At 45.0% G+C, this 25,751-nt stretch overlaps 6 protein-coding genes across 10 annotated transcripts; 2 read left to right on the top strand and 4 right to left on the bottom strand.

Moving 5' to 3' along the window:
- Nucleotides 1-6: 6 nt before the first annotated feature.
- Nucleotides 7-3,466, bottom strand: nprl2 (NPR2 like, GATOR1 complex subunit). The gene is made up of 11 exons (XM_030374537.1): nucleotides 2,994-3,466; nucleotides 2,823-2,914; nucleotides 2,348-2,516; nucleotides 2,153-2,261; nucleotides 1,690-1,826; nucleotides 1,347-1,444; nucleotides 1,087-1,123; nucleotides 900-993; nucleotides 692-809; nucleotides 428-570; nucleotides 7-308 (listed from the first exon to the last, which is right to left on the bottom strand). The coding sequence occupies exons 1-11, from the start codon at nucleotides 3,069-3,071 to the stop codon at nucleotides 241-243; spliced, it is 1,143 nt and encodes a 380-aa protein (XP_030230397.1). The 5' UTR covers nucleotides 3,072-3,466; the 3' UTR covers nucleotides 7-240.
- Nucleotides 3,467-3,471: 5 nt separating this feature from the next.
- Nucleotides 3,472-18,114, top strand: hemk1 (HemK methyltransferase family member 1). Its single transcript, XM_030374544.1, has 12 exons — nucleotides 3,472-3,793; nucleotides 4,423-4,605; nucleotides 4,833-4,924; nucleotides 5,006-5,099; nucleotides 5,410-5,547; nucleotides 7,217-7,281; nucleotides 7,367-7,416; nucleotides 7,560-7,665; nucleotides 7,996-8,091; nucleotides 8,392-8,502; nucleotides 8,757-8,898; nucleotides 16,162-18,114. The coding sequence occupies exons 1-11, from the start codon at nucleotides 3,731-3,733 to the stop codon at nucleotides 8,788-8,790; spliced, it is 1,032 nt and encodes a 343-aa protein (XP_030230404.1). The 5' UTR covers nucleotides 3,472-3,730; the 3' UTR covers nucleotides 8,791-8,898; nucleotides 16,162-18,114.
- Nucleotides 9,414-11,977, bottom strand: LOC115557016 (cytokine-inducible SH2-containing protein). The gene is made up of 3 exons (XM_030374546.1): nucleotides 11,450-11,977; nucleotides 10,587-10,753; nucleotides 9,414-10,341 (listed from the first exon to the last, which is right to left on the bottom strand). The coding sequence occupies exons 1-3, from the start codon at nucleotides 11,467-11,469 to the stop codon at nucleotides 9,815-9,817; spliced, it is 714 nt and encodes a 237-aa protein (XP_030230406.1). The 5' UTR covers nucleotides 11,470-11,977; the 3' UTR covers nucleotides 9,414-9,814.
- twf2 (twinfilin actin binding protein 2) lies at nucleotides 13,542-18,636 on the bottom strand. Of its 3 annotated transcripts, none has more exons than XM_030374541.1 (9): nucleotides 18,267-18,635; nucleotides 16,208-16,386; nucleotides 16,011-16,106; nucleotides 15,736-15,840; nucleotides 15,569-15,583; nucleotides 15,234-15,359; nucleotides 14,825-14,975; nucleotides 14,556-14,677; nucleotides 13,542-14,156 (listed from the first exon to the last, which is right to left on the bottom strand). In XM_030374541.1, the coding sequence occupies exons 1-9, from the start codon at nucleotides 18,361-18,363 to the stop codon at nucleotides 13,989-13,991; spliced, it is 1,059 nt and encodes a 352-aa protein (XP_030230401.1). In that variant the 5' UTR covers nucleotides 18,364-18,635; the 3' UTR covers nucleotides 13,542-13,988. The 3 variants fall into 3 exon arrangements, with proteins under 3 accessions (XP_030230401.1, XP_030230403.1, XP_030230402.1); XM_030374543.1 differs by lacking the exon at nucleotides 18,267-18,635 and adding an exon at nucleotides 16,813-16,894 and having other exon boundaries at nucleotides 16,208-16,381; XM_030374542.1 differs by lacking the exon at nucleotides 15,569-15,583 and having other exon boundaries at nucleotides 18,267-18,636.
- Nucleotides 18,637-18,947: 311 nt separating this feature from the next.
- wdr82 (WD repeat domain 82) lies at nucleotides 18,948-22,266 on the bottom strand. The gene is made up of 9 exons (XM_030374545.1): nucleotides 21,895-22,266; nucleotides 21,466-21,563; nucleotides 20,858-20,924; nucleotides 20,640-20,739; nucleotides 20,416-20,532; nucleotides 20,139-20,294; nucleotides 19,681-19,750; nucleotides 19,277-19,419; nucleotides 18,948-19,191 (listed from the first exon to the last, which is right to left on the bottom strand). Exons 1-9 carry the CDS (start codon nucleotides 22,053-22,055, stop codon nucleotides 19,162-19,164), a joined length of 942 nt encoding a protein of 313 aa, XP_030230405.1. The 5' UTR covers nucleotides 22,056-22,266; the 3' UTR covers nucleotides 18,948-19,161.
- A 53-nt stretch (nucleotides 22,267-22,319) lies between these two features.
- On the top strand, nucleotides 22,320-25,430 carry glyctk (glycerate kinase). Of its 3 annotated transcripts, none has more exons than XM_030374532.1 (5): nucleotides 22,320-22,425; nucleotides 23,273-23,649; nucleotides 23,773-23,924; nucleotides 24,014-24,189; nucleotides 24,285-25,430. In XM_030374532.1, the coding sequence occupies exons 1-5, from the start codon at nucleotides 22,423-22,425 to the stop codon at nucleotides 25,212-25,214; spliced, it is 1,638 nt and encodes a 545-aa protein (XP_030230392.1). In that variant the 5' UTR covers nucleotides 22,320-22,422; the 3' UTR covers nucleotides 25,215-25,430. The 3 variants fall into 3 exon arrangements, with proteins under 3 accessions (XP_030230392.1, XP_030230393.1, XP_030230391.1); XM_030374533.1 differs by lacking the exon at nucleotides 22,320-22,425 and adding an exon at nucleotides 22,984-23,117 and having other exon boundaries at nucleotides 23,235-23,649; XM_030374531.1 differs by lacking the exon at nucleotides 22,320-22,425 and adding an exon at nucleotides 22,988-23,117.
- Nucleotides 25,431-25,751: the final 321 nt, after the last annotated feature.

Genomic DNA, 25,751 nt, shown 5'->3' on the forward strand with positions numbered 1-25,751 from the left:
ACAGTCTCCTGCTTGTTTGCTTTATTAGGCAGACAACTTTTCAAGTGAACCAGGCAGCTACAAACTAAATGTACTGAAAATAAATTCACATACAATACAATTAATTTATAAAATCCTTCTAACTTTTAACATCACTTCACAAGTATGATGTAAGGCTTTTCAATGGTCTTTGGGGGACAACTTTTTTGATCAGGGCAGTTCTAAAGAAGGCAGATCCATCCAGTGTTTGTGTGTCTGCAGCTACTTCCAGCACACAATGATGTTCGGGTCATTTTCAAGCCGTTCATCCAGTTCTTTGTAGCTCATTCCTGCAGGAATAAAACACAACATAGCATACAGGACATCAAACTCTTGGAAGCCTCTCTTGGACATGGAATTATTCAAACTACTGAGTCACGCTAACAGAGACCACCAGTGCTGGACTTGCCTGTTTTACAGCAGATTTCATCATAACTGTGACAGCCGGTGTACAGCCGCGGGGGTTGGCTCTTCTCGTCCCGACACACCTTCACAGGGTACTTCTGCAGTCTTCGTATCAGCCCCCTCATCAGGCCGAACTGAATGAGCCTCCTTAAACAGGGCAGAACAGGGCGTGTGCCCACTTCACATTATTAATGAGCACAATTGTTTTTTTTCCTCGTTTATGGTCATTCAGTGTGTCTTTAGGATGTTGTCGCTGCACCGCACGGACCTCTCGTCCACTCTCTGAAGCTGGGGTGAGTAACGAGAGCAAAGGTCTCGAACCGTCGTGCCGGGGGTCAGACCACAGTACAGCTGAAACACGTCTCTGAGATTGGCCTGCTTCTGACCTGGCCACACAGAGGAACAGATGCGCGTGTTAAAGGTGAAGGGAGAACCGTACGTCTGTCGTCCATCCCGTACACCTTGCTCCTCTTTACCTTGCTTTGTGACGTATCTCAGGCACTCCTCCTGAATGGACTTGTTGTCTATGAGGCTCTGGACTATGGGGGTTGTGCAGTACACATTGGAGTACTGGGTTGGAGGGGGAACACAAAATAGCAATTAGCATAGGATACTTACTATAAAATATCTCTGGCAATGGATTGTTCTAGTTCTGTACTGTACCTGGAATATTGAGACCATGGTGACAACACCGTAGTACCTGTCAGAGGAAAAATATCAGCGCCAACCAGGGACCACAATGGAAATAAACCATCTGGCTTTATTGTGTCATCCCTGACTATTTATGTATTTTGAATGTATGACTCTGAATGCTGTTCATATTTTATATAAAAATGGCCAAATAAAATCTATCAATCGATCAATCAACCTGTCTGGCATGATAGCCCATCCCATAGAAGTCCAATCAAATAAAATGTACTTACAGGAGATTTTGAACCGCTATGCGAACGAGATTTAACTCAACATCTGCCTCAGCTGAGATTTTCTGAATATGTCGAAACCCGTCAATATAGGGCAGGATCTATGAGGGTTTAAGAAATGTTAATCCATTTAAACAAGCAAAAAATATGATCATTATTCACTGAGGTACATGCTTTTATGATGTTTTGAAAAAGGTTTCTTAGGATATTCTATGATTGCAGCCACTCTCAATAAATCCATCATTGGAATTATTGAAACAAAAAGGTCAACCATACATTCCAATAAATACTGAATTGAAGACTTGCTAACGTGATGCATGAATGTATTGTAGTCAGTAAGACCTGCCTGCTGAGTGGTCAGGTCCCATTGGGATTTGATAAAGTGGTCTTTGCCTTTTGCAAACACAGGAACATCGTATTCTTGTACAATAGGTGGATCTTTCCGTTGCTCTATGAGCTTCAGGTGTATCGTGTTGGACTCGTCTGCAAGAGAGAAACAAAGGTGAGAGAGTGAAGCATCACGCAAAACTTAGGTGTCACAATCCAATATGTATATGCAATATAATTATCATGTATCAAAATGCATATGCAATCCATTTATCATGGGTCACAATGCATGCAATATGTATATGCAATACAATTATCATATATAACAATGCAATATGCGTATGCAATCCATGTATCATGTATCACAATGCAATATGTGTATGCAATACAATTATCATATATAACAATGCAATATGTGTATGCAATACATGTATCATGTATCACAATGCAATATGTGTATTGCATTGCATGTAACCCGCTACCAATTGGTAAGGTGCATGCTCCGGTCGCGTTGAGCTCTTCTAATAGCGTGGACATTATAGGAAGGAGTTTCTGCTTGCACTCCTCATTGGATATGAAGCCAGTCTCCAGCTGCAATAGTCAGACATGCCAAGACATCATTATAAATAGTAACCAGGACTAGTACCAAGGTGTCTTACACAGGGATTTTCCATTACCTCCAGGGTGGTCAGGTACCCAGAGAGCTTCTTAACTATGGGCTCCAGGGCACACGTCTTACTTTGTGCATCACAAACAAGACCCAGGTTAAAGAGCAGAGCGTTGCGGCTGTACTTTTTATGTTCAATGCATACCGGGCACCCAATTAGCTTCTTCCCCATGGCAGTCCTGCAAATGAAACATCATGTTGACTTTTATCAGATAGAGGGGAAATTTGTACCATAAGAAGTGAGGGCTGTTACGTGTTGGTGTCACTATTATCTAAAGGTAGTAATTTGCAAACCCCTCCTTAAAGACCTTTTCATTTCAAACCTAGGTGAGTGCCTGGACCTGGATTCATTGTTTTCACATCACTTATTGATGTTGTAATTTTTCCTCTTCTTTTTCCAAGTTTAATATTATAACTTAACTGTGGCAGGCAACACGCATTTAACATAGTTCTGGAAATAATGTATTATTCAGCAGAGTACATACACAGTGATGAGTTTATTTTGTAGTTCTGGCTTGGTAATAATATACACTTGCACAGTGTCGAACAGCTCGCGAGAGATGTACTCCTCCGGCACCTGGAAGAATGATCTTTATTAGCAATCACGAAATGCACTTTTTGGATGTACTTTTCAGAAGCTCTTGTTGTACACTTACCTGGTATGTGATCTTTGGGCCGAGAGTAGGGTGAAACTCACTGAAGAAGACGCACTCTATACGACTCGCCATGCCCATGGCAATTCAGTTAACGCCCCAATCGAAAACCTAACTCCGAATGTAAATATAGGCAGGCATACAGGATTTAAGAAGTTGACATTTGAGGCATAATATGCTCGACTTGTCGCCCTGGCTGCCTAGATTGTCACAGTTCTTTTTCAACTTTGAGCTAACTCCAGCTAGCTTTAGCCGTCTAAATAACAGGATACCCCAGGGACAGTGTGCAGATATTTCGTCACCTATTAAATTGTGACATAGCAGAAAACAAAGTATAAGCCTACATGCGGATTAACTGCTGAAAAAGCTGTTACAAATAAGCAAATCACTGTACATTCAAGCCTGCACCAGATCGTGGGTTTGTTTACGACAGTCAGTCGGATGTGACATTGCGCCTGCGCATGAGGAGGTTCAGCGCCGTCCACTGTAGCATCACAACATTGCCGGAGGTTAAAGCACACGAGTAGTTCATGTAATCAAATGCCTAAACGATTAAGATATCCAAACGGCCTGGCTTTGCTACTGGTCAAAAGAGACCACCACTAGATAAATGATACGCTGATCTTAAGAAAGCCTTCTGTGGTCGAGAAAAACAAAGGTGCAAGCGAAACGAAGCGAACCGTTTCGGTACACTGCTCACTGAGACTGGGCCTGGCAGGTCCATCAAGGCAGCACGTGTTATGTTGGGAAAAGCTATATACACATGCAGGCGGTTCGGCCGCTTCAGTAGAACTGGGCTAAAGGTAAGGCTGCTGCAGTAATCAACTTTCTAAGGGACGGATCAACATCCAGGGATTTGAAAGCCTGTTTCCAAAGTCCAGTAAACCAGGTTGTTATTTTCCTGGCTGGTCAATGGATTTCTTTCTTTACTCATTGAGGGCTAGAAATAAATAGTTAAGGAATAATAACCACCACAAGCAACAATTGTTATTAGGTATCCGTGTAAAAATCAACATAAAACGAACCGTGGTTGTTATTATAAATAGCAGTATTAGCCAAGCTGCTGTCACTGTCTTAATACTGAAGTTTAACAATCAGGGCTACTAGCTATTATTTGTTTGTCAGTAACAAATAACAATTCACGTTTATTGAAAGTCAGCCATATTGACCTTTGCTGTAGATGACATTGCATATGCACGGGTGAAAAGTTTTTTACTAAAAATGTAATTTTAATTTAATTAAAAGTGGAATCATCTCAAATTGCATCCAATTAATGTTGACAGCTCTGGATTAAAAGGAACAAGGCCTTGACTGTGTAGCTTTCAAGTGCATCAGGTCTCAACAAATTTGGTCAGGGTTGAGTTGGGCTGATAACTAACAAAAACACAGGCACTACTTTCCTCGAAATTCAATTCTCTCTTGTCCTCTTCAGGGAATATGTGGCACGCATTCAGCCCCCCTATCAACTTACCAAGCACCACCTCCCATCCCGGGTTCAAGCATGACAGCGTTCCAAGCAATGAACCTGTGGAGAAGGTGCTTTGAGGAGAGGGGTGTGGGGGAACCCGACCAGTCCAGCCAATACATAGTTGCACATCTGCTGGGTGCTAAAACGGTAAGAATATGTCGTGACTGAGTGTGAAGTGATTGGCACAATACGTAAACGCCTTTCCATGCTCCTTAGACCTGCACTATGTTACTTGTTCACTACAGCTTATACTTTGGCTCAAACTCAAATTATGAACCCATCCATCAACAAAGGGAATCCATTCGGTGGCTGCAGTTGAATTCATTTAAAATCAAACCATTTTTCCAATTCTTGTATTCAATATGTGTCCACAGATAGAAAGCCTCGGCCATGAAAAGTTGAACAAGCCTCTGAGTTGTGCAAAAATGGAGCAGTTGTGGGAGCTTAGTGTCAAGCGGCTTTCCAGGTACAAAGTGTATCTGCAACACCTTTTAAAGTGCACTATTCTTCTTGTAAGACAACTTGCATAATTGTGTGTGTTTCTTAGGATGCCTGTGCAGTATGTGATTGAGGAGTGGGACTTTCGAGACTTGACCCTTAAGATGAGACCACCTGTTTTCATCCCAAGACCGGAAACAGAGGTAAGCGACGGGAATATTCTTGAACACATCACCAGTAAGCCCCCATGTTCATGACAAGCACCAAAAGAGACCAGGGTCAGCGCTGCAATTGGTTCCCTATGGGACGAGTGGCGTTGTGACACCTACGACCCTACCCTAGGCACTCAAGAAGGGCCCATTGCTCAGAGTTAAAGGAGCTATATGTAAGAAAGGGACTACTAAATCATATAAGGTGTGTTTCCTCAACCTGGCAACCAACGTGAGCTTCGAGTCTTGGGAGGAGGGGGATGCTATTATTTGAATGCGGATTTCTTCTCTGCTTGTGGTGCAGGAGTTGGTTGAACTAGTGCTTGCAGACCTCCAGGGAAAAGAGGACACTGGAATGCATGTAGTACCTCAGCTGACATGCTTAGAAGTGGGCTGTGGTTCTGGAGCCATCACGCTCAGTCTGCTGAAAGACCTTCCTCGGGTAAGGTGTGTGTGTGTGTGTGTGTGTGGGTGTGTGTGTGTGTGTGGGTGGGTGGGTGTGTGTGGGTGGGTGGGTGGGTGGGTGGGTGTGTGGGTGTGTGGGTGTGTGGGTGGGTGGGTGGTACAAAGAAGAACATAATTATAAAAAGAGAAATGTGAATATGCTTCTACAATAGGCATCAAGTGCCTATTTATGGTAACATTGTGCTCTTTACCCAATAGCATCTTGTGTTAAGATGTTTGTGTAAAGATTATAGAAGATGCTCTTTGGAGTTACAGATGAACTGCAAACACACACACACACACACTGTGTGATTTGTTTAATCTGAAAACAAACTGCAATTTATAGAATCGCTTCCAATATTGTCAAGTAAAATGCAGTTTAGCCACTTTGTCCGCTGTACATTACAAAAACTTGTACATGCCTTTATCACTAGTAAGCTTGATTACTGCAATGGTCTCCTTACAGGTCTCCCAAAACAAACTCTAAGGAAGCTTCAGCTTGTTCAGAATGCTGCTGATAGAGTTCTAACGAAGACTAAAAAATTTGAACATATTACACCAATTCTTAAATCATTACATTGGCTTCCTGTAGGCCAGAGAATTGATTTTAAAATCATGTTTTTAACCTATAAATCCCTACATGGTTTAGGCCCAAAATATTTCACTGATATGCTTCCACTCCATAATCCTTCTAGACCACTAAGATCTTCTGAGACCAATCTGTTAATTATCCCCAGAATAAACACGAAACATGGGAAAGCAGGATTTAATTACTATGCAACAAATAGCTGGAATAAACTCCCTGAGGATTTAAGACTTGCCCAAACTCTGAGCACCTCTAGAACAAGACTGAAGAATGTTTTATTTGCTTTAGCTTTCTGCTAAATCTTAAATACATTGCACTTTCTAAAAAGCATTTTTAACTTTGCCTTTATTTTCTATTTTATTGCTAATATGCCTTTTTTACTTTCCCTTTATTTTCTGTTTTTACCAGAAAGATAAATGATCTGATAACAGAGAGAAAGGATAAGGGTTTGAGACCCAAGTTCTGTCTGGGTTAGAATCCTAGAATTTGAGTCCCAGAGAAAGGACCAAGTTCCTTTAGGTCGGGTTGGAGTCCCAGAGAAAGGACCAAGTTCCTTTAGGTCGGGTTGGAGTCCCAGAGAAAGGACCAAGTTCCTTTTAGGTCGGGTTGGAGTCCCAGAATAAGGCCTTTGGTTTGTGGTTAGAGTCCCGACGTGTGTCTGGGTTAGAGTCCTAGAATCTGGGTTAGAGTCCTAGAATAGAGTACTAGAATCCGGGTTGGAGTCCCAGAGAAAGGACCAAGTTCCTTTAGGTTGGGTTGAAGTCCCGACGTGGTTACCAAATTCCTTTAGGTCGGGTTGGAGTCCCGATGTGGGTATCAGAGAGACTGTTGATTTGATCTTAAATTCGTTGCACTTTCTATTTTACTCATTTCTTTGCATATGTTTTCTTTTACTTATCTATTATTTTATTTTATTGTATGACAATGTATGTGTGTATGTGAAGCACTTTGAGTCTGCCTTGTGTAGGAAAAGTGCTATATAAATAAAGTTTCCTTGCCTTGCCTACGTTACATCGGTATTACCTTTGATGCTGAAATAGCAGCTTGTCCTTATAATCGATCATTGTTTCATCTGCCCCAGCTTAGAGCCATTGCCTTGGATCAAAGCAGGCATGCAGTGGATCTGACAAGAGAGAACGCACTAAGGTAGCCATCTTGTGTACTACCCTTAATCTATTGAAATGCATTAGGGTAATATATTTTACAACTCTGATTGACCCTTATTCTACAGATTAGGCCTTGAAGATAGACTGCTGATTCATCAAGTAGATGTCCTGAAAGGTGAGGCCAAGGTGAACGACAATAGTGGGATCTGAATAAATAAGGCTTTGTTTTTTCCAAACATCTCTGATCCTAAAATGAAATTATTATGTTCTATATGTAATGAAATAAATCATAAAAATTGATTATGATTCATGTTTAAGAACCTGAAGTCCTTTTGAGTCTGGGTGACTCCATCTCAACTTTGGTCAGCAATCCTCCGTACCTGTTCTCAGAAGATATGACGTTCCTGGAACCTGAACTCCTAAGGTAACGAGCCAAGAGCCTACACAGTTTGTCAGTCATCTGCAATTTGATAACGGACGACGATGTGTTATGAAACATCAGCTCCCATCCTTAGTTTAGGTGACTGTTATACATGGATGTTTTATTGTATTTGGGTGGCTATAATACCGAGATATATTCTCTGGAGACCTTTTGAGACCTGCATACCGTTTCTAAAATTAAAAAGCATGGCTTTGAAAGTGATAGCATTTCCATAAATTAAAAAGCCTGAGCCAAGACGTGTGTCGTCCTGATTTCCCCTGGGCCGAGGTGGGCTTAGGGGTTCTGAGTAATGAACCACGGTGACACCCTCAGGTTTGAAGACCACGCTGCCCTAGATGGAGGTGAGGACGGCCTGGACGTGATCAAGCAGATCTTGACAGCGGCTCCCAAGATGTTATCCATTCATGGGTAATGCCCGTCCTCCCTCCGCTCATTTACACACGCATAACGTCCCCTCAGTTTGGCTTATTCAAAATAATTCCCAGGGGCACAATTCTAACAGTTATTTTCCATCGTGCTATTTCTGATGCTGTAATTCACCAGACCCCTTTTTGACAGATGCGTCATTCTGGGACAAACACGGGTATTGCTTATAAAACTCAACAGGGTAGCTCATGCTACCCAGGAGGAGACGCACTCCGGATGACACGGCTGCGGAAAGGCGCTATTGAATGAGTCCCCTTTTGTTCTGATTCCTGCCCTTTCCAGACATGTTTATCTGGAGGTGGACCCAAGACACCCCCCGTTAATCCAACAGTGGGTGAAGGATCATGTCCCCGGGCTGAGTTACCTGGAAACACGGCACGACATCACAAACAGGTTGGTCTGGAGGAAGGATCTGGGTCACTGCTACCCGGTCTTCACTCAAGGCTAAACAGTCAGGGGTGAATTAGCTTTACGGTGATGAACGCAATTTCACAAACACATTCTTGATGATTAAAGGGCACCAGTGTCGGCGTGCGTGCGTTTCTTTCAGACGTAGGCTGCGTCTTGGTTCACTGTGGTGTCCTCAGCCACAAGTCCAGACACGGATCATTCCCAGTATTACTGACGGAGAACTTCCTCTGCCCCAGGCCCCGCTTCTGCATCCTTCGGAGGGAGCGGTAACACGATGCAGGGCAGGACAGACCTCATTCGGCGACCCAAAGTCTGGACCGTTTACCGTTAAAGACCCCACTTGATGACTGCCTACCCACCCCCCCCCACACTAAATTGGTAAACACAGATTAAGGTTCCGATCACACTGTTACTCACCATCAACAAACACTCTCCCTTTTGTATTAATATACATTTGCCTACAGTTTTTTTCCGAGAGAGTTGGGGGCCAGGCGGTAGTGTGTGTGGTGTCATCGCCAAAAACTGTGCGCACGCCACAAGAGAGAGGCAGGCTCAAGGCTTGAGTTAATTGCCCAAGCTTTTTCTCAGAAGCGGCCTTCCTGGAATCTGCGGCTCCTAGAAAGTGCTCCCTGCCTCCGCGAAGCGGCCTCCCCTCCGCGCGCGCTCCCCACTCCCTCACATGCAGATTGTTAACCAAAAACATACAATTTGGCCTTCGCTCTCTCACGCAATGTACTTCACACACACTTCAAGGCCGCCCAAGTATTTGTCGATTCAAAGGTCGCAGTCTGCGCGAATATCTAGAATAACAAAATGCAGTTTTAGGGGTATGAATAATAAGCCAAAGAATATCATCAAGTGCCGGAAAAAATAAAGCAAGCCACACGTTGCGCTCCAGTTGATTATTTTTAATAGAAAAATGTTGAGACAAAATAAGGTACAAAATACTAATAATGACAAAATGAACAAAAACAATCGACGGCTCTGGAGTTGTGCACATTGTGCACATCCAGAACCAATGGGGGTAGAATAGATGTGGAAAATCCACACATCTACAGTACCAAAGTGTTTCTTTGCAATTCACCCTGTAGACGGACCGTGCCGCCGACTCTTGGGACAAATCAAGTCTAAATCCAGACACGAGTGTCAAGTGTTTGTTCCTGTATAGAGTCTCTCCACCGTGTGCTCTTGCGTCCAGCATTAAGAGCCTTGTGACTCTCCCCCCCCCGCCGCACCACAGTGGTATGGTTCCCTTTGTTCCGTTGAGGGCTCCGGCCCCAGGGAGCCCCTTCCATCATACCTTGAAGGGGTAGTCCTTGATGAAGCCCAGCAGCGGCCTGGGGAGGGACAGCCGTTCGGGCTGGTCCGAGTGTCTGTTGATGGTGAGGCGCGTGAGGTGCTGCAGCGAGGGGAAGCCCTGGGACTTGTACACGGCGGTCCGCAGCTTCAACACCACCGAGGCCTCGTTGGCGCTCGGCTGCTTGGGCGGCGGCAGCAGCTGCTGCTGCGCGGTCTTGCAGGAGGAGCCCGTGTCCTCCGCCTTCTCCTCTCGGACCTTGCGGCCCGGGCCCATGTAGTGCTCCACCAGGCTGGGCACGTCGGGGAAGGACAGCATCCCCAGGCGGGCGGGGGGGCTGGAGTCCAGGAGGAACTGAGCCTGGCTGTACTGTATCCTGATGCTGGTGGGGCCGCGCGCCGTCCGGACGGACAGGGTCAGCATGTACTGCGGGTGGCTGCTGTCCCGCACCAGGAAGGCCCCCTCAGAGGCCTCCTGGAGGGCGGCGTGCGCCTGGGCCGCAGTGATGGCCCCCCAGTACCAACCTGCACACACACGGAGAGTTAGTACTGGTTCTGTGTGAGGAGTGGCTCGTTATCAACATTCGTATACAGAGAAGAGTTTATAAAGCCTTCGTTTGGATTTATATATTTATATAAATATATATTTATGTCTTCTCATAATTTAAACAGAGCTCTCATGGGGTAAAATGGAAAATAAAACAACGATCTTGGATAGGCATTATGTGTTGTTGCATTCTGGTTGGCGTGTCACTTGTGTGGCACTCTACCTGAGTTTTCTAGGTGACAGAAGTTGCTGGCTATTGCCCGGAGGTCCTTGGTGGGATCGCATATCAGAGGGGGGCTCTGTACGCAGTGGGGTGGGGACACGGCTCCTGGTCGCATGCCCAGGGGGAGTGCAGTCGATGGGGCACGAGTAGGCAGATGAGTCCTAGGACTGATCAGGGAAAAAAAGGAGTGTTGGTTATTAAAGAGATTCAAAAACAGAAAGCCTTTCTGATATGTGTTGACGTTCAACGTCAACACATATAGCAACATGGCAACATGGCAATGTTGCAGCACAATGGTCATTAGGTCTGCTACATAGGCAATAATTAATCTATTTAGCTAAATAAACTCAATAATATTTTAACTTAAATAGAAATGTAAAATGTGGATATTGTTTGTAACGAGGTATGGAATATCAAAAACAAAAAATATATATTCAAAGCAATTATTTATTTGGGTTTGTCTGGTTGTTAGCTTTTTAGGTGATTTTTTCAGTTAAATGTATTTTAAGTGAAAATGACTCAATGGTTACTATTGGAAGTCTATAAAGGGTTAGACTTGTAGGTTATTATATTCAGTAGGCTAATATTCATAATACGAATTAGCTCAAAGGAAAATATACGTTTCTTGGGTCATTAACTTAAGCTGATGTGTATTTTAATTTTGCCACAAGTGTTTGCAACTTAGTTATATGTTGTGGTACACTATTCTATTCCATATGAGGCTATTTTTTCGTATATGTTTGACATACTATGATGCTGTAAAAGTAACACAAAAAAACGTGGACACTTATGAAGAGTCTCGTAAATGGTTGATCGGTCTGAACAAAACATTATGTTCTCTCACAAAAATAATTGCACCTTACCTTTGAACGCAAAGAATCATACTGAATCCGGCAGCTTAATTCCAATTGACGATTCCTCTTCCACAAAATAATAAATGCATATGCCTAGGCGACAAAATAAATTACTTTCACAAGAAATGATGTCGGTCCCACCAGGAAATATTGGCAGCGTCAAGACGCGGAAATGCTGAGCGCATTGGTTGAAGGTCTAGATTCCTCTGTTCAAGTAAACGCGACCGTATCGCTAATGTATATAGTCCCTAAACGTCCAACAACGCTAGAACATAGACCAAGGCCATAAATAAAAACACTGAGCGGCTACACGGAGTGTTGGCTCCCGAATGCGACGCAAACGTGTGAAGGACACAGTGTAGGCTTGGCTTTTAAAAATCACCAATTCCTAGAATTCTATTCTGAGAACTCTTCAGTTCACCAGCGGCTCTGACGTCACATGAGCCGCACAGACTCCTGTTGGATCACCGCGCGTACAGAACGGGTCGGAGCGGAGCGTCGCACCGTCGAACCTTATTATTTTTCCTATTCTGTTATTGTTAGTTTTCAACCATGTGACCTTTTTGGTTTTTTAATGTTTTATGCGATGGGGTTTATGATCCCCCATCCCCCCCCGTCCATGCACTCGGTGAACCAGCGCTCCCAGGAATCGCAGACCAGCTTCCCCCTATCCACTTTCCAAGAATAATTGCGAGTTATCTCCGCCCACTGGGCTGTTTTGGCCTATCCCACATTCTCAGAAATCGGCGCCTCACTATTAAGATAATAGGAATGCACACAGGCTGTTTCCAGTAATATAGATTTTCCTTTGGTATGAAAAAAACCCGATGGTTTGGGAAGGAGATTTGTTTAACTAATTGCAGGCACAAAATAATATCTTAAAACATTTGTGAAATACACTACTGTCACTTTATGTTGGATTAGAGTTGATTATACATTGACGCCCCAAATTAAAAATATATCTATATTTGTTCTCCGAAATTGAATTCGTTTTCATTGTTCAATCGGTTTAGTTCATTTCTCGGAAATCAATTTGTAAAGCCTTCCACTCAAACCTCCAGATAAGTTGTATTTGCTTTGTCTCACTATTTAGGCCTACGCATGTTGTCTTGCATTAGGATTTTATTTTGAAAATAAGATCAAAACAATTTGAGTATTTCAGAATATAGACCTAATAGTCTGATCTGGATTCGAGTAGCCAGACATTTTGTGAAATATGAGAAAAATAAGTAAAACATTTATATAATAATACAAGTTATGAATATATAACTAGTATATAATATACTAGTTATATATTATATATAGTAGTAGTTATAATATATAATAAGTCATAATCCAATTTCAAAGGATTGATTATTTCTGAAAACACACCGAGATTTTGAAACGTGCACCAAGTCGTGAGATATTCAGTTTTTATCAAGAACTCGGGAGCTTTTCCTTTAAGCTAATAAGAAACAGGGCTTTACTTGAAGCCGCATAGATACAGGGTTTTCCCTGAAGAGATCGTTGAGACCTGCAGACTTGCTAGAAAGCAGAAGGAGAGAGCATGTGAGACTAAGTGCTTTTGTGTGTGGAGCACTCAGTGGTTCTGTGTAGTGGTTGGCCCTCGTCCAGACTCCATTCCTCGTCTCCTTGTCGCTTAAGGCCTTGACAATTGGGGGATACTGATGTAGAGTGAGACATTGTTATATATTATACATATATTAAACATTGTACTGTACGATAGCGACTCGACTTGCTATGTTTGGGTGTATTTCCACCAATAAATGAAATTTGTTTTTTTTTCTCCGATCTGCCTAGTTAATATGCATGAACGATGGATTCAGATGGATCAAATCAGTCTTGTTGGACAAGTGAAAAGAAATTCAAACAGATGTGGCTTACAAAATCCATATGGGAAACAATTACCGATCTGACTTTAAAATCTGAACGAACTCTGTCTATTAAAAACGAGACCCATGCAATAAAAATAATAAGCAAGATAAACCATTCCATCGCATTACATGCACTAAATGCTATTCTGAGATGGTCAGCGTTTCACTTCATGTATTTATCTGTAATAATAGAAAATAAATCAAACCTGCGTATGAGGGAATCAAACTTGGGTACAAACAAGATTTTTTATTTTGAATCATTCGTTTTTTTATAATAAACTTGGATGATACAAAAGTTGGACTGGAGGGAAGACAAGAGAACTGAACTATTTGTTTTCAATCCAGTTAGAGGACAGGGGCAATATATGGTACAAAACAAGACAAACAAATCAAAGAAACTGATGGACATTAGAATAACCATACTTCACATTAACGGGGGTAAAAGGATTGGATGTATGATCACTTTAGAGGTGACATGAAATGGCTAACAGTCATAAGATCTGTGTTTGCCTCTAATGCAACTCATGAAGGGCAATCCTTTGCCATGGGTGTGGACAATTTACAAATGGAAAAAACCTATCCTTTTACATGCCCCCTGCTTAACCCTACAAAATGGGTCACAAGATATGATAACATGGAGGACTGTGAAACGGGTTTGAGCTCAAACGTTCTCTCTAGCTCTCCTGCTTCCTCTCTCCTGTTGCGCGGATGAGGCGTTTGTGTCCCCTCTTCCCCGCCGGACCCTTGGGCTTAGCGAAGGCCTGCTTGTGTGCATGCTGCTTGGGATGGACTTCTTCGTAGAGGAAGTCTTCTGTTAGCTCGTCTCCATTTTCAATCTCCAGCTGAAGGCAAATAGAAGACATACTAGAGTTGAACCTAGGGCTGAGCTTTCTGGGGCCTCTCAATTTAACCCAGAGTTTAACCAAGGGTTTAGCTCTCATTTTAGCCCAAAGTTTAACCAAGGGTTTAGTTCTCATTTTAGCCCTAAGTTTAACCTAGGATTTATATCTCAGGTAGGCCTTTATAAATGGGTCTATATTAATCACAAATGGCCCAAAACGTTTTCTTTGTCCATTTTAATCTGTCGCTCACCCTTATGAATAACTTTCAGAATGATTTTATGCTCTGTATCTACCTGAGATAATATTGAATCATGCATATTAGTCTTCTAAACCACTGGAAATTCCTGTGCTTCCATCGGCTGGCCACAGTGGGAAGCCTTTTGCCCCTTTGTCGGTTACCTTTTTAGCCACTTCTAAATGGTAATCTTTAGCAACGTCTTCTAGAAGTCGGCTCTTGCAGCTGGAGTACAACATCCTCTCCTTGATTCTACAGCTGGACCCAGGCATGGAGTAGATAAACACTGCAACAAAAACAACAATCCCACAGAGGTACACATTGATCACGTGTAACGATCCAACAGAAAGCATGTCGGTGTCACCGTGCTGGATCTGTGACCCGAGCGCAGCCCTGTAACCCTCCCCTTTAGTGAGGTTTGTCCCCGCCGTACCGACAGATTCCAGGTAGTCTCCCTCATGGGAGTGTTTGTAGAGGAAGAAGTGGTATCTGGGCGTGTCGGTGGGCACCCTTCCGGGAAGGTCCCGGGTGTCTGTTGGGTTGGCGTGGACCAGCTCAATCGTTTCTTTCTCCACATCCAACCTCTGCAACAAAAAAACAAGCATCATTTAGCTAGGTTTAGTTTAGTTTATTTGTTTTATAGTTTGGTGGACAGGGAGCAGCCTTAGCCTATTTGGTCAATTTCCAGCTGTAGTCCCCGGCCAGTTGTCAACAGGCAACCTTAAATACGTTAGTTAATTAGTTGATTTGTACATGATAGGTAAATGTACACAAATGCATGTGGTATTGTTCACACATTTGAAGAGTTTGCACGGGACACTACAGCTGTGGCTGGAGCTCACCAGTTGGATATAGTTGATGCGTTTCTGAGCCAGTTGTTGAAGGGCTCTCCTGGCTGTTGCCTGAAGTGGGAAAGCGATTCCCTGTAGGGTCTGGTGCTTGCTCTCTACGCTGATCTCTACCTTCACCTGGGGGGGAGAGAGGGGGCAGGTGTTTGTGTGCATGTACACACATAAACTCAATCACCCCGTTTCTCAACAGTGTTTTGAGGACAAATCATGGGGGTATGTTAACTGGGTGAAAATAAAAGCCCCGCACTCGGAGCATGGTGTACAAGGAATGTCCACAAACAGATTCCAGTAATCAATGAGTCATAATCGTTTGAAAAGTGACTCACCTGTTTAACCCTGCCCTGAAAATGCAGCAAGCACAAGAAAGAGTTAAAAGCAATAGGCCCACCACATACGACATCGACACGTTAGGCAAATATAGTCAGAAGTCCGGCCACACAGGTCTCAAGCAACCCATGAAATCAGCGCGGCAGGCATGTTGTTGACCTCTGACCTCTGTGAGCTTGATCCGCCGCAGCTCTTGCTCAGCCTGTGTGAGCGGGGCGGGCGCAGAGAGCGACGACACGTGACGCTGGTAGCCCAGCAGACAGATGTCCTCCTGGTGCCGCAAGCAAAACAACGGCTCCTTTTACCAGAAGCCCTTCGAAACAAGGTCACCACTTTGATATAGACAGCCTGGACATGACGTGCGCAATGTGGACTGGCGCACACTGCCCTGGTTTATTTTTATTTTTTTATATTTGACCTTTGACCTTTTCTGGAACTCACCTCAACCGTGCCGAACAACTCATCCTTCACGTGGCCGCCGCCAAACTCTTTCTTCACGGTGGCACGCGTGGCTGCGTAGAGCATCTTCTGTCTCACCTGCCGGAGTAGAAAGCATTTGATTGGTGGTTCACGCGTATCAATACTTTCAAAGGTGGACCCGTGTGTGCCGGCAGGTGACCTGTGGCATGCCTACATACCGGAGACTGGTCTGGAGACCAGGATATGAAGATCCACTCATAGCCCTGGGCGTTCTGAGTGTCCAGGCGATACAGGATGTAGCAGGGGTCCTGCTCATCCAGCAGAGGCAGCAGGACACGGTCATAGTCCTGGTCCCAGCTCTTCTCAACCTCCCTGTATGCCCCCAGCACCAACTGCTCTGAAGATCACAGCAATAACACATCACAACCCTCACCCTGCGCCTTCACACCTATGAGGCCAGCTCAGGTCCACACACAGGCCCGCCGCTCCCTATACGCAGAGTACGCAGTGCGTAGGGCACCAAGTACCTGAGGGGGCACCAAAAATTAAGTACCTGAGGGGGCACCAAAAAATATGTTAATTAGTTATGAAGAGGCCCACCGTTGTTTGTTCTTAATTGTATAACCTATCACTCAATTTCGGCAATGTATAACATAATATATAAAAAGGGGCTCCCCCCCAGGGCACCCAGGGCACCGAAACGGCCAGCAGCGGCCCTGTCCACACAACCCTGGATGTGGCAACTTGAGACGCAACGCACAAAAACAAATACAACATTTTGTGTGTGTGTATGTGTGATTGTGTGTGTCTGTTGACACAGTACCGTCATTGAGGCCCCCAAACTGAGACTGGTACAAGTCTTTGTTCGTCCAGTGTCCTTTTCTCCCCTTCCATGTCCCCAGTTGGCTAGTAATGTCCCTAAACTTAGCGACCTCAGAGGCTCAGTTAAGATTGGATGAGGTCACCCTTTCTCCGTCAGCCATGACGACAACCGGCAGCAACCGACGCCGGGTGATGGGATCATCCATCAGGGACGGACAACGCATCACAACACAGCTGATTACTGAGGGAGAGAGAGACCACAGCCCTGTTCCGAGGGTTGCATGGGGGGTTTCCTGACTGTCTCGCGGCCGTTGCTATTCTGAGCCCCAACACATTCCATTTCTTAGCACACATGCATACTTTCCGTCCGCCATTCTCTCGCCTTCTTTTTACAGCCTTTTAAAGGCAGGATAGTGTGAGGTACAAAAACCATGAGCCCTCATGTCTCCATACTTCTGTTAACAAATGATGTCATGATCGATTGCCGGTGAATGAGGTCTTTGTGACTTTGTAGCGCGTGTCTGTCTCCATTGCTAAGGGCTCAGGAGCTTCTTAGGGCCTAGAGAAAGAGGATTTCAGGCTCACAAATCAAGGGCGGTGTTGAAACAGACTGGTGCAATCGTGTTCCTGTTTCAACATTAACATGAACATGTGTGGCACCAGATATTGGTAAGCAACCATCTCGTCACATGCCGTTCCAAATAGCGCACATAACTCCGGAGCTCTTCAGTATCCCACTCAAAACTGAATGGTTACCCTGTGCCTGGCGCTACACAACCCATGCCTGCTTTGTCGGCTGGCCCTGCAATAACTTCTCCCTTAAGGAAACCATGGAGACAGCTCTGAAAATGAAGAAAATCGAGGAGGATGAGGAGCCTTAGAAGTTACTGAAGGTTATCATCTGTTGCGCCACGGTTGCCCAAGAACCCACCGATTGCTTCATTAACCCTTCTTGGCGGTGTACGCAAACACGTTTTCCAGTGTACGCATATCTGCGGCTGTTTCATTCTCCGTCATGGCTATTATTTATCTATGTCGTAACCATAATAATAACAACCATAACCACATATACTAATTATTACATTAGGGTCCTGATTGGATCCACTGCATAAGAAAATAGTGTAAATTAGGGTAACCTGAAAGGTATAATGAGGTAAATTTTTATAACTTAGGCTAAAGCTATGCCATTAGGATCCAGGGACACTTCTTCCTGATCACTGTAGACCGTGATAAATGTGTTGTAAAAATAATGTTGGCCATCATATATCACAACCTGAGTAAAGTTTTCCAACCAGCTATGAAATGATGTCGCTTCTTTTTCAGTTTTTTACTAAAACAACGGCGCTTACTATTAATATACAGTATTAAGTAAAAACCATGAGATGATCAACAACACCCCATACGTTGAATGGTGATGGTCCGTGATTCTACGTCATCATGGCCTGGGTCACTCACCTTCGTGGATGCACACCTTGATTAGGCGCAGCGATCCTCCTCTAGCTCTGGCCAGGAACCCCGCGAGTTCTGGCGTCACGAGCAACACAAGAAACATGGCGGGTCAGCACCAAGTACCCCTCCTGAGGCCGTGTCGGCCAGTGAGGGCCAACCAAGAATCAGATACTAGTCTTCCTCCGCCGGGTCCTTCACTACAAATCGAGGGGAGGCTGCGATCCAACAGAGGAATCAAGAAGATAATATAATAAAAAGTCAAATAAATCCAATTTGTTTAGAGTGTGACTAAGCAGTCTGAATTCACCAGAGATGCGTTAAGTGTGAGCTCTGTCAGAGTGCGAAAGTATGAGAGGGGGGGACTGCAGCTCCAGTAACTAGGGCAGTATCGTGTGGACACAGCAAGGAAACCTGATCACTTCTATACCAAATTTAGCCACCACTGACTATAGAACCTCAGGGTGGGCCTACCAATCACGCACCACATCAGTACTGTAGACTGTACATACAACACATACAATAGCGTGCAACACATAATGTAGTGTGTGCCTTACATGGCTAATAAATGTGAACTTCTATTTTCTATAAATAAATCAAGCTACTTTAATTAGAAAGATCACCTTAATATTAAGGAATAGTTGAGTTTTACAATGGTCCAGTATCGTCGAAATGAGCCAAACAAAGCCATCATCATAGAAACAACATTTAATGTTAAATTACAGTATAAAACAAAAGAATCGGGAGACATTTATATTTCTGCGATCTACTTATTTACAATAGGACATTTTCACACACAAAAGGTGTGTAAAACAATCAAACAAATAAAAACTGCTGGGAGAGCAGGGACTTTGCATTTTTCTTTCCTGCGGCCAAACAGCACAACTTGGTAGCTACCCTCTCCTCAGTCATCGATGGTTGGGAGCCAGAACGCCTGGTGGAATACAAACAGGGTTAGCATGGGGCACGCATTTTTTTCGGACCAGACCACAAATTCTTGGTGTCAGGATTAGCCTTACCATGTTAGAACAGGCACTTGCAAATGTCATGAACTTGGGGTTGAACTGCAGGCAGGTGACAGGCCCTGTGTGTTTGCCGTCCAGTAACGCCACCTTCAAACCACTCTCGGCATTCCACACGTGGATCTTTCCATCCTCAGAGCCTATTCATAAGGTTACAGAGAACAACCAAAAAACTATTGAGAAATCTATGAACCCGATTTCAAGCATCTCCATCCCTATGGAAACGACATGTGTACATGTGAGGCAAAACATGATCTACATAATCAGACTGAGTCATGAAGAATAAAGGCGGTATGGCAGGTCAAACACTGGTAGCGGTGGAACCTGTATCATGCACAGAGAAAAATATGAATACATTTGACAAGCCCCGTCCGACATAAGAAAGCATGTCTTGGACTTACCGATCATAATAAACTGAGAATCAGGAGTGAACGATGCTTCCAACGCGACACCTTTACTGTTGTTGTATCCCTGAGAAACAAAATACAACAACATAAGCCAAACTCAGCCAATAGAACTTTAACAGCAGTTACATATGTATTTTCACAGGCAGACTTCTCCCTAACTTCAAAAGATTATTTGTGGGCAGTTTCACAATTTATACAATTTAATGAATGCGAGTACACTTGAATTTTATGGTCAACGCTTGACCCTGTGGGCCTATTACTGGACCATGGTCTAAATCCCCTAACTTAAACATACATATCTAGCATACATATCAAGGTGCATGCCATCCTATCACCCGACCACCCGTGCCTCTATGGGCCGTTTGTTAGTACATATTTGAAATCAAATAGCAAGAGGTTCTGCACCTTCCTGCTCGGATTGAAAGCGTCCATGAAGACGAACGACTTCTTACCCCAAAGGAATGAAGCACGGCGCCCTTGAAGGCATCCAGGAGCCGGACGGCCCCCCCGTTAGTGGAAAGAAGAATGAGCTTCCCGTCATTGCTGAACTTGAGTCCCGTCCACTCACACGTGCGATCGTATTGGAGCTTAAAGGTTGCGAAGGGACCCTGCGAGAGAGAGGATTGGTCAGTAAAGTGAACGAAATGGACGATGCACGCTTGTACTTTGTTGTCCCGTTTCACGCCGTTTGCATACATAACTTGTGTGCATGCTTCCCGCACCTCTCACCTTGTCGAAGGACCGCAGGTCGTACAGCTTCACCATCTCAGAGTTAATCCCAGCGGCGAAGATGAGACCCTCTGGATCGAAGGAGCACACCGGCTTCCCCTGCAGGTGCATCAGGCCCTGGGTGGGACGCACAGCGCAACGTCAGACCCCACTCCGTACGTCATCGAGCCGCAGCATCGACCGCGATAATTAACACATTGTGACACGCATGACCTGGGACTTGCCTGGCAGTTGGGCGACCGCAGATCCCACAGTCGGATGGTTTTATCTAACGAGCCGGAGATGAACGTGTCGTCCACAGGAGACATGGAGAGGGATGTTACCCTGAAAACAAAAACAAACAAAAAAACGTCTAGAATGAGCTCTGGAATCAATTCAACAATGTATTTTCCGGCCGGGATTTATCCACCCAGACCATTCTAAATCAGAGTCAGCCAAGTACCTTTTGCTGTGGCCAGGGAAGTAGCGGATGTATTTGTTGTCATGAAGGGATAGGTACCGAATCGTGTCTATGAAATAAAGTGACAACAGGATTATGTTTCAATAAGACCACACACCACAAGTGGATTAATGATCACAACTGACTGATTGATGCTCTAATATATGAGCTGAAGCAATCGTAATTAAAAAAGGTATCTTTAAGATATCCTTTCAATGCAAGGAAATTATACTTTTAGAACACCACTACATGTTCTATGCCTGCAGTATCGCCAAAAGAAATCACATTAATACATGCAAATGTTGTAGTTCAAATTACAAAACGTGTCACTCATAACCAGGGGTTGATAGGCATGGATGCATTGATGGACAGTTGAGATGGGCAGGCACAGCCTTGGGCAAGGCAGTCACTTGTACAGTTAGCTCCTGTATGGGGCAGAATCATGGACCCTCAAACTGTACAAACAACTACCTCAGACCAAAGTGAGCAGTAGGTCCTCCAGACGTGATTTTTTTTTATATCGTTCATTTGTGGTCTTACAGTAACGTTAATGCATTCAAAACGCCATGCACAAGCAATAACGACGGAAGTAAGTAGAGTGGAATACGTACCATCAATTTTATTGGAACTGTAGACCACAGTGTTGGCTGCATGTGTATACCTGATGAGATCGACTCCGTACTTTTTACTGTAGAGTGTTCTCTTTGGCCTGCAGATCAATGTTTAGGAAAATCGGTCATCAGAAATATTTCTTACATATTGTTACAATAATTTCAGACAATCCTTTGAGATAGTTTCCACGCAAGCCATTAAGCGCTCATATATTAATTCAAACATTCGAATAATGGCGCTGACTTCAACGTGAAAAGGCAGCAGTGCCAGTGCACACACTCATCCGGCTGCCCCCACCTAAAGAGCGGCATAGGGATTACGCGAGAGCGGGGTCGCTCTGCAGCGCAGCAGGCCCAGGAGGCTACTGTGGACCTGCTAACTGGCTAACAAGACTAATAGCTACGTATTATAGGAATCATCGTTCTTACTTTCCCTCTTGGCAGTCGTATAAGACGAGAGAGTCATCGTCACTACTGGAAATAATGGTTTCCCCGTTGGAACTGAAGTCAAAGCAATTGATTTTGTCTGAGTTTTCCCGGAACACCTTCGCCACCCTGAAGCTTCGTAGCACATTGTCCGTTAGCTTCATGATGGCCTCTGTGTGGTTGGGGAGGGACGCAAACCCTCGATCTACTGTAAACTGCGTACAGTGGAACGGTACTTATTATTGCAAATATATAAAAACACCGTGATGTATTGTTTCTTATTTAGAATGATAATTCAAAAACTGTAAGAAAAGCCCGCCTGTGATACATGCATACACGGGAAGGCAATGGAACCGCCTCTTTACCTCTACGTATGTTAGGCGCATATTTAGGGAACATGCGCAGTGTCGTGAAAACATAATAAGATCTCGCGATAGAAAAACCCCACCAGCACCAGCACCCGTCCCTATCTTAAAGTGTTAATGTATACGGTCAGCGCTGCAAAGACTACAAATTCAACATGTCCACAAAATGGTAAATTAGCAACGAGGTTGTTGACAAAAAACCAATATGTTTCTGTGGCTGTTTGTTTGACAGTCAATAACGTGAAGAATTTAGCATATCGACATTTTGTAAACGATGTGCTAGTTATAATTTAAAAAAGTTGTATGGCTGTCATGGCTTTATAATGCTGTTGTTGAACAACACACAATTGATTGAGACATTGTATGCCCTTTTACCTTTGGAAAAGGTTATTTTGGGGTGTTTTCAAGTGGCCTTTCACTTTAGTCCCTCTTCGATCAATTAACTGTCCATAACATTTTTTCCACAAAACCATTGGCGTTTATGATGACACGTTATCTACCAAGGGTCAATAACGTGAAAAATGAATTGTGCATTATCTCTTTGTGTTGTAATGATAGGCTACAACTGGTTCACATATCTGGTGACACCACTTGTATACTATATGCCTCCTTTGCTGATTGTTGAGCTGCTTGTTGATCTGCTTGACTAGATAAAAATACATATTTTCACTGAGATCAACTGGGTAATCGTTATATATGCACTATGGACAAGCCAGGTCAATCATTACACATTGGGTACACATCCAGCTCTTCACAATCTCCAGCCAGATTTGTGAAACACTGACCAATGTGCTTTTTGCGGTGCCAGCTCTCCGAGCGCACTTTTCCTTCGATCAAATCCCCTTTTCTTTATCTACACAGGTAGGAATTAAGACATTGTACTAACCTCCAGCAAGGAAGCATTGCTAAACATTAGAAGTCTCCACTTTATTTAAACCAAAGCATTGTTTTGTTAACCTTTTTTTTCCTTTTTTTTAGGAATTGCTCTTACAACCCCTGCCTTTTTGTGCTTCCAGCATCAACCTTTGCAACAGCCCATGGCGCGTATTCTCTCGCTGCTCCACTCCCAAACGTTGGTGACCCTCACCGGTGTGAGGAGGACAGTCGTCTGCCGGATGTCCCTGGAGGCGCGGGCGCGGGAGCTGTTCGCCACAGCGGTGGAAGCGGTGCAGCCGGACGCGGTCGTGCGGCGAGGCGTAGAGCGGAAGGATGACTCGTTGGTCATCGACGGCCGCACCTTCGCCCTCCGGAACAACCTGCACCTGGTGGGCTTCGGGAAGGCCGTGCTGGGCATGGCCGCCGAGGCAGAGCGGATCGCCGGCGACCACCTGGTGAAGGGAGTGATTAGCGTGCCGCACGGGATTCAAGAGACCTTACGGTGTCATGGAAAGAGGTAGGCAGAAGCCCTGCTCCGTTCCCTTTGTAGACAGTTCAGCTATCAGACGGTATCACACAGTGCATGAGGTAACAACACAAACAGAGTTCAGATGTAATGGGACCCCTGTGTCTATTCCAGTCAGATGCTGTTAAAAGACAATAGTCGCATCAAAGTGATGGAAGGAGCTAAACACAATCTGCCTGATGGCGATGCCCAGCATGCAGCTCAGTGCATCAAGCAGTTAGCCAGTGAGCTGACGGAGAAAGACCTGCTGCTCGTACTGATCTCGGGTAGGGTAAATACCCAACACCAAACAGATAATCCAGGATCGCAGTTGGCAGGGTATTGCTTTCACGCCGTGCTTTCACATGTCTTGCAGGTGGGGGCTCCGCACTCTTGCCTGCCCCCATTCCACCCATCTCGCTAGAAGAGAAGCATGACGTGACCCGGAGGCTGGCCGGGGCCGGTGCCACTATTCAGGAGCTGAACACAGTGCGACGGGCCCTCTCCTTACTGAAGGGTGGGGGACTGGCCCATGTGGCGCACCCTGCTCAGGTAATGGTTCTTTAAGCAATGGAGTGCTGGTTATAAATAAACTGTAAACCCTCTCCTGACAGAATCAAATCAATCGTCTCCGCTTTTCCTCCCAGGTGGTCGCATTGATCCTGTCTGATGTCATCGGTGACCCGCTGGATCTGATCGCCAGCGGCCCCACGGTGAGGACCGACGTGTGGCCTGAGGAGGTCATCTCCATCCTACAGAGCTACAAGCTGTCGGACTCCCTCCCCGCCTCGGTGAAGGAAGTCCTCGGGCGAGGCAGCCCCCGTTGGGAGAACATTAAGGAGGAATCCGCGGGGAAGGGAGGCGTGCTCAACACGGTCATCGGCTCCAACAGCATCGCCCTGAAATCCGCGGGTCGCCGCGCCCGGGAGCTGGGCTTCCGGCCCGTGGTTCTGTCGGGCGACGTGTGCGGCGACGTCAAGGCGGTCTCTCGTCTTTACGGCCTGCTGGCGCGCTTCGCCTCCTCCCGCGAAGAGCCGGCCCCGGAGCTGGCGGCCGAGATGCTGCGGCTGGGGCCCGAGGTCGGGGTGGAGAGCTGGGACCTGTGCCGCACCATGCAGGTCCTGGACGAGGGGCGGAAGGAGGGCTGGGGGGCCACCTGCCTGCTGGCCGGGGGGGAGCCCACCGTGGAGCTGACGGGGAAGGGGCGCGGTGGCCGCAACCAGGAGCTGGCGTTGCGCGTTGGACTGGAGCTGAGGGGGATGGAGCTACCACCCAAGGGCCCCATGTTTCTGAGCGGAGGGACCGACGGGCAGGACGGCCCAACGGACGCCGCCGGCGCCATCACCGACGGAGGCCTGTGGGAAGAGGCGCGGGCACAAGGGCTGGACGTTGAGGGCACGCTGAAGGACAACGATTCCTTCACGTTCCTCTCCAAGGTCTCCGGCGGCCACCGTCTTCTCTCGCCGGGATTAACCGGAACCAATGTGATGGACGTGCATATGCTGCTGCTCCCCTCGATACCAATTAGGATACCCAATGATCCCGAAGCTGATGACAGGTCTTTAAGGTATATGTAGAAGGTGTGGTTGAACTACTAATGAATAGCATTTCAGCAGCATGTTTGCTGCTCAGGAAATGTATTTAATATGATTGTTGTTTAAGCACTTGATATTTTGAGCCCTAACCCTAACAAAAGGCCCTATTCATGCATTTTGAATGAATGAAAGCAAATTACCTTTGACTGTTATGCTACCCTATTTGATGAATAAACAGAACGTCCTAAAAACACTTGACCTATGACCCCAAAAATGGCTACGCAGGCAATACAAAAGCAGATTGCAGTTACTCGTGTTTCATTCAGATATTTTGTTTTTACATAAAATTCCTTGTAATTGTTTATGGTCCAAATCAGGAAGATTATGGCAAGGTTCTTTGTCACAAGGTAAGACATACATGGAAAAAGTACATTTTGAGTCATAACACAACATTTTTGGATTTGCCTGTTTGCCCTTGTAGGGCAGTGTAGCCAAATGTCCTTGCTAGTTCTATGACATTTATCATTTAGCAGATATGATTTATCTTCCAAAACTAACATAACACAAAATGTAAAATCA

The sequence above is a fragment of the Gadus morhua genome, chromosome 13 (genome assembly GCF_902167405.1).
Source record: "Gadus morhua chromosome 13, gadMor3.0, whole genome shotgun sequence".
In the NCBI taxonomy this organism is placed as follows: Eukaryota; Metazoa; Chordata; class Actinopteri; order Gadiformes; family Gadidae; genus Gadus; species Gadus morhua.

Coding starts and splice junctions, on each gene's coding strand:
- nprl2 (XM_030374537.1), bottom strand. CDS start 3,071: ATGGGCATGGCGAGTCGTATAGAGTGCGTCTTCTTCAGTGAGTTTCAC. Junction 1,827..2,152: donor AGCATGCACCTTACCAATTG/GTAGCGGGTTAC, acceptor TCTCTCTTGCAG/ACGAGTCCAACACGATACAC. Junction 810..899: donor GAGATACGTCACAAAGCAAG/GTAAAGAGGAGC, acceptor CTGTGTGGCCAG/GTCAGAAGCAGGCCAATCTC.
- hemk1 (XM_030374544.1), top strand. CDS start 3,731: ATGTTGGGAAAAGCTATATACACATGCAGGCGGTTCGGCCGCTTCAGT. Junction 7,282..7,366: donor ACAAGAGAGAACGCACTAAG/GTAGCCATCTTG, acceptor CTTATTCTACAG/ATTAGGCCTTGAAGATAGAC. Junction 7,417..7,559: donor TCAAGTAGATGTCCTGAAAG/GTGAGGCCAAGG, acceptor TTCATGTTTAAG/AACCTGAAGTCCTTTTGAGT.
- LOC115557016 (XM_030374546.1), bottom strand. CDS start 11,469: ATGATTCTTTGCGTTCAAAG. Junction 10,754..11,449: donor ATGATTCTTTGCGTTCAAAG/GTAAGGTGCAAT, acceptor TTCCCTGATCAG/TCCTAGGACTCATCTGCCTA. Junction 10,342..10,586: donor CTGTCACCTAGAAAACTCAG/GTAGAGTGCCAC, acceptor GTGTGTGTGCAG/GTTGGTACTGGGGGGCCATC.
- twf2 (XM_030374541.1), bottom strand. CDS start 18,363: ATGTTTCTTGTGTTGCTCGTGACGCCAGAACTCGCGGGGTTCCTGGCC. Junction 14,678..14,824: donor AGACTACCTGGAATCTGTCG/GTACGGCGGGGA, acceptor TTTTTGTTGCAG/TGTTTATCTACTCCATGCCT. Junction 14,157..14,555: donor ATTTAGAAGTGGCTAAAAAG/GTAACCGACAAA, acceptor ATTTGCCTTCAG/CTGGAGATTGAAAATGGAGA.
- wdr82 (XM_030374545.1), bottom strand. CDS start 22,055: ATGAAGCTAACGGACAATGTGCTACGAAGCTTCAGGGTGGCGAAGGTG. Junction 20,925..21,465: donor CAGTTCCAATAAAATTGATG/GTACGTATTCCA, acceptor TTTATTTCATAG/ACACGATTCGGTACCTATCC. Junction 19,420..19,680: donor TTCTCAGTTTATTATGATCG/GTAAGTCCAAGA, acceptor CCTTATGAATAG/GCTCTGAGGATGGAAAGATC.
- glyctk (XM_030374532.1), top strand. Junction 23,925..24,013: donor GCTGCTCGTACTGATCTCGG/GTAGGGTAAATA, acceptor CATGTCTTGCAG/GTGGGGGCTCCGCACTCTTG. Junction 24,190..24,284: donor ATGTGGCGCACCCTGCTCAG/GTAATGGTTCTT, acceptor TTTTCCTCCCAG/GTGGTCGCATTGATCCTGTC.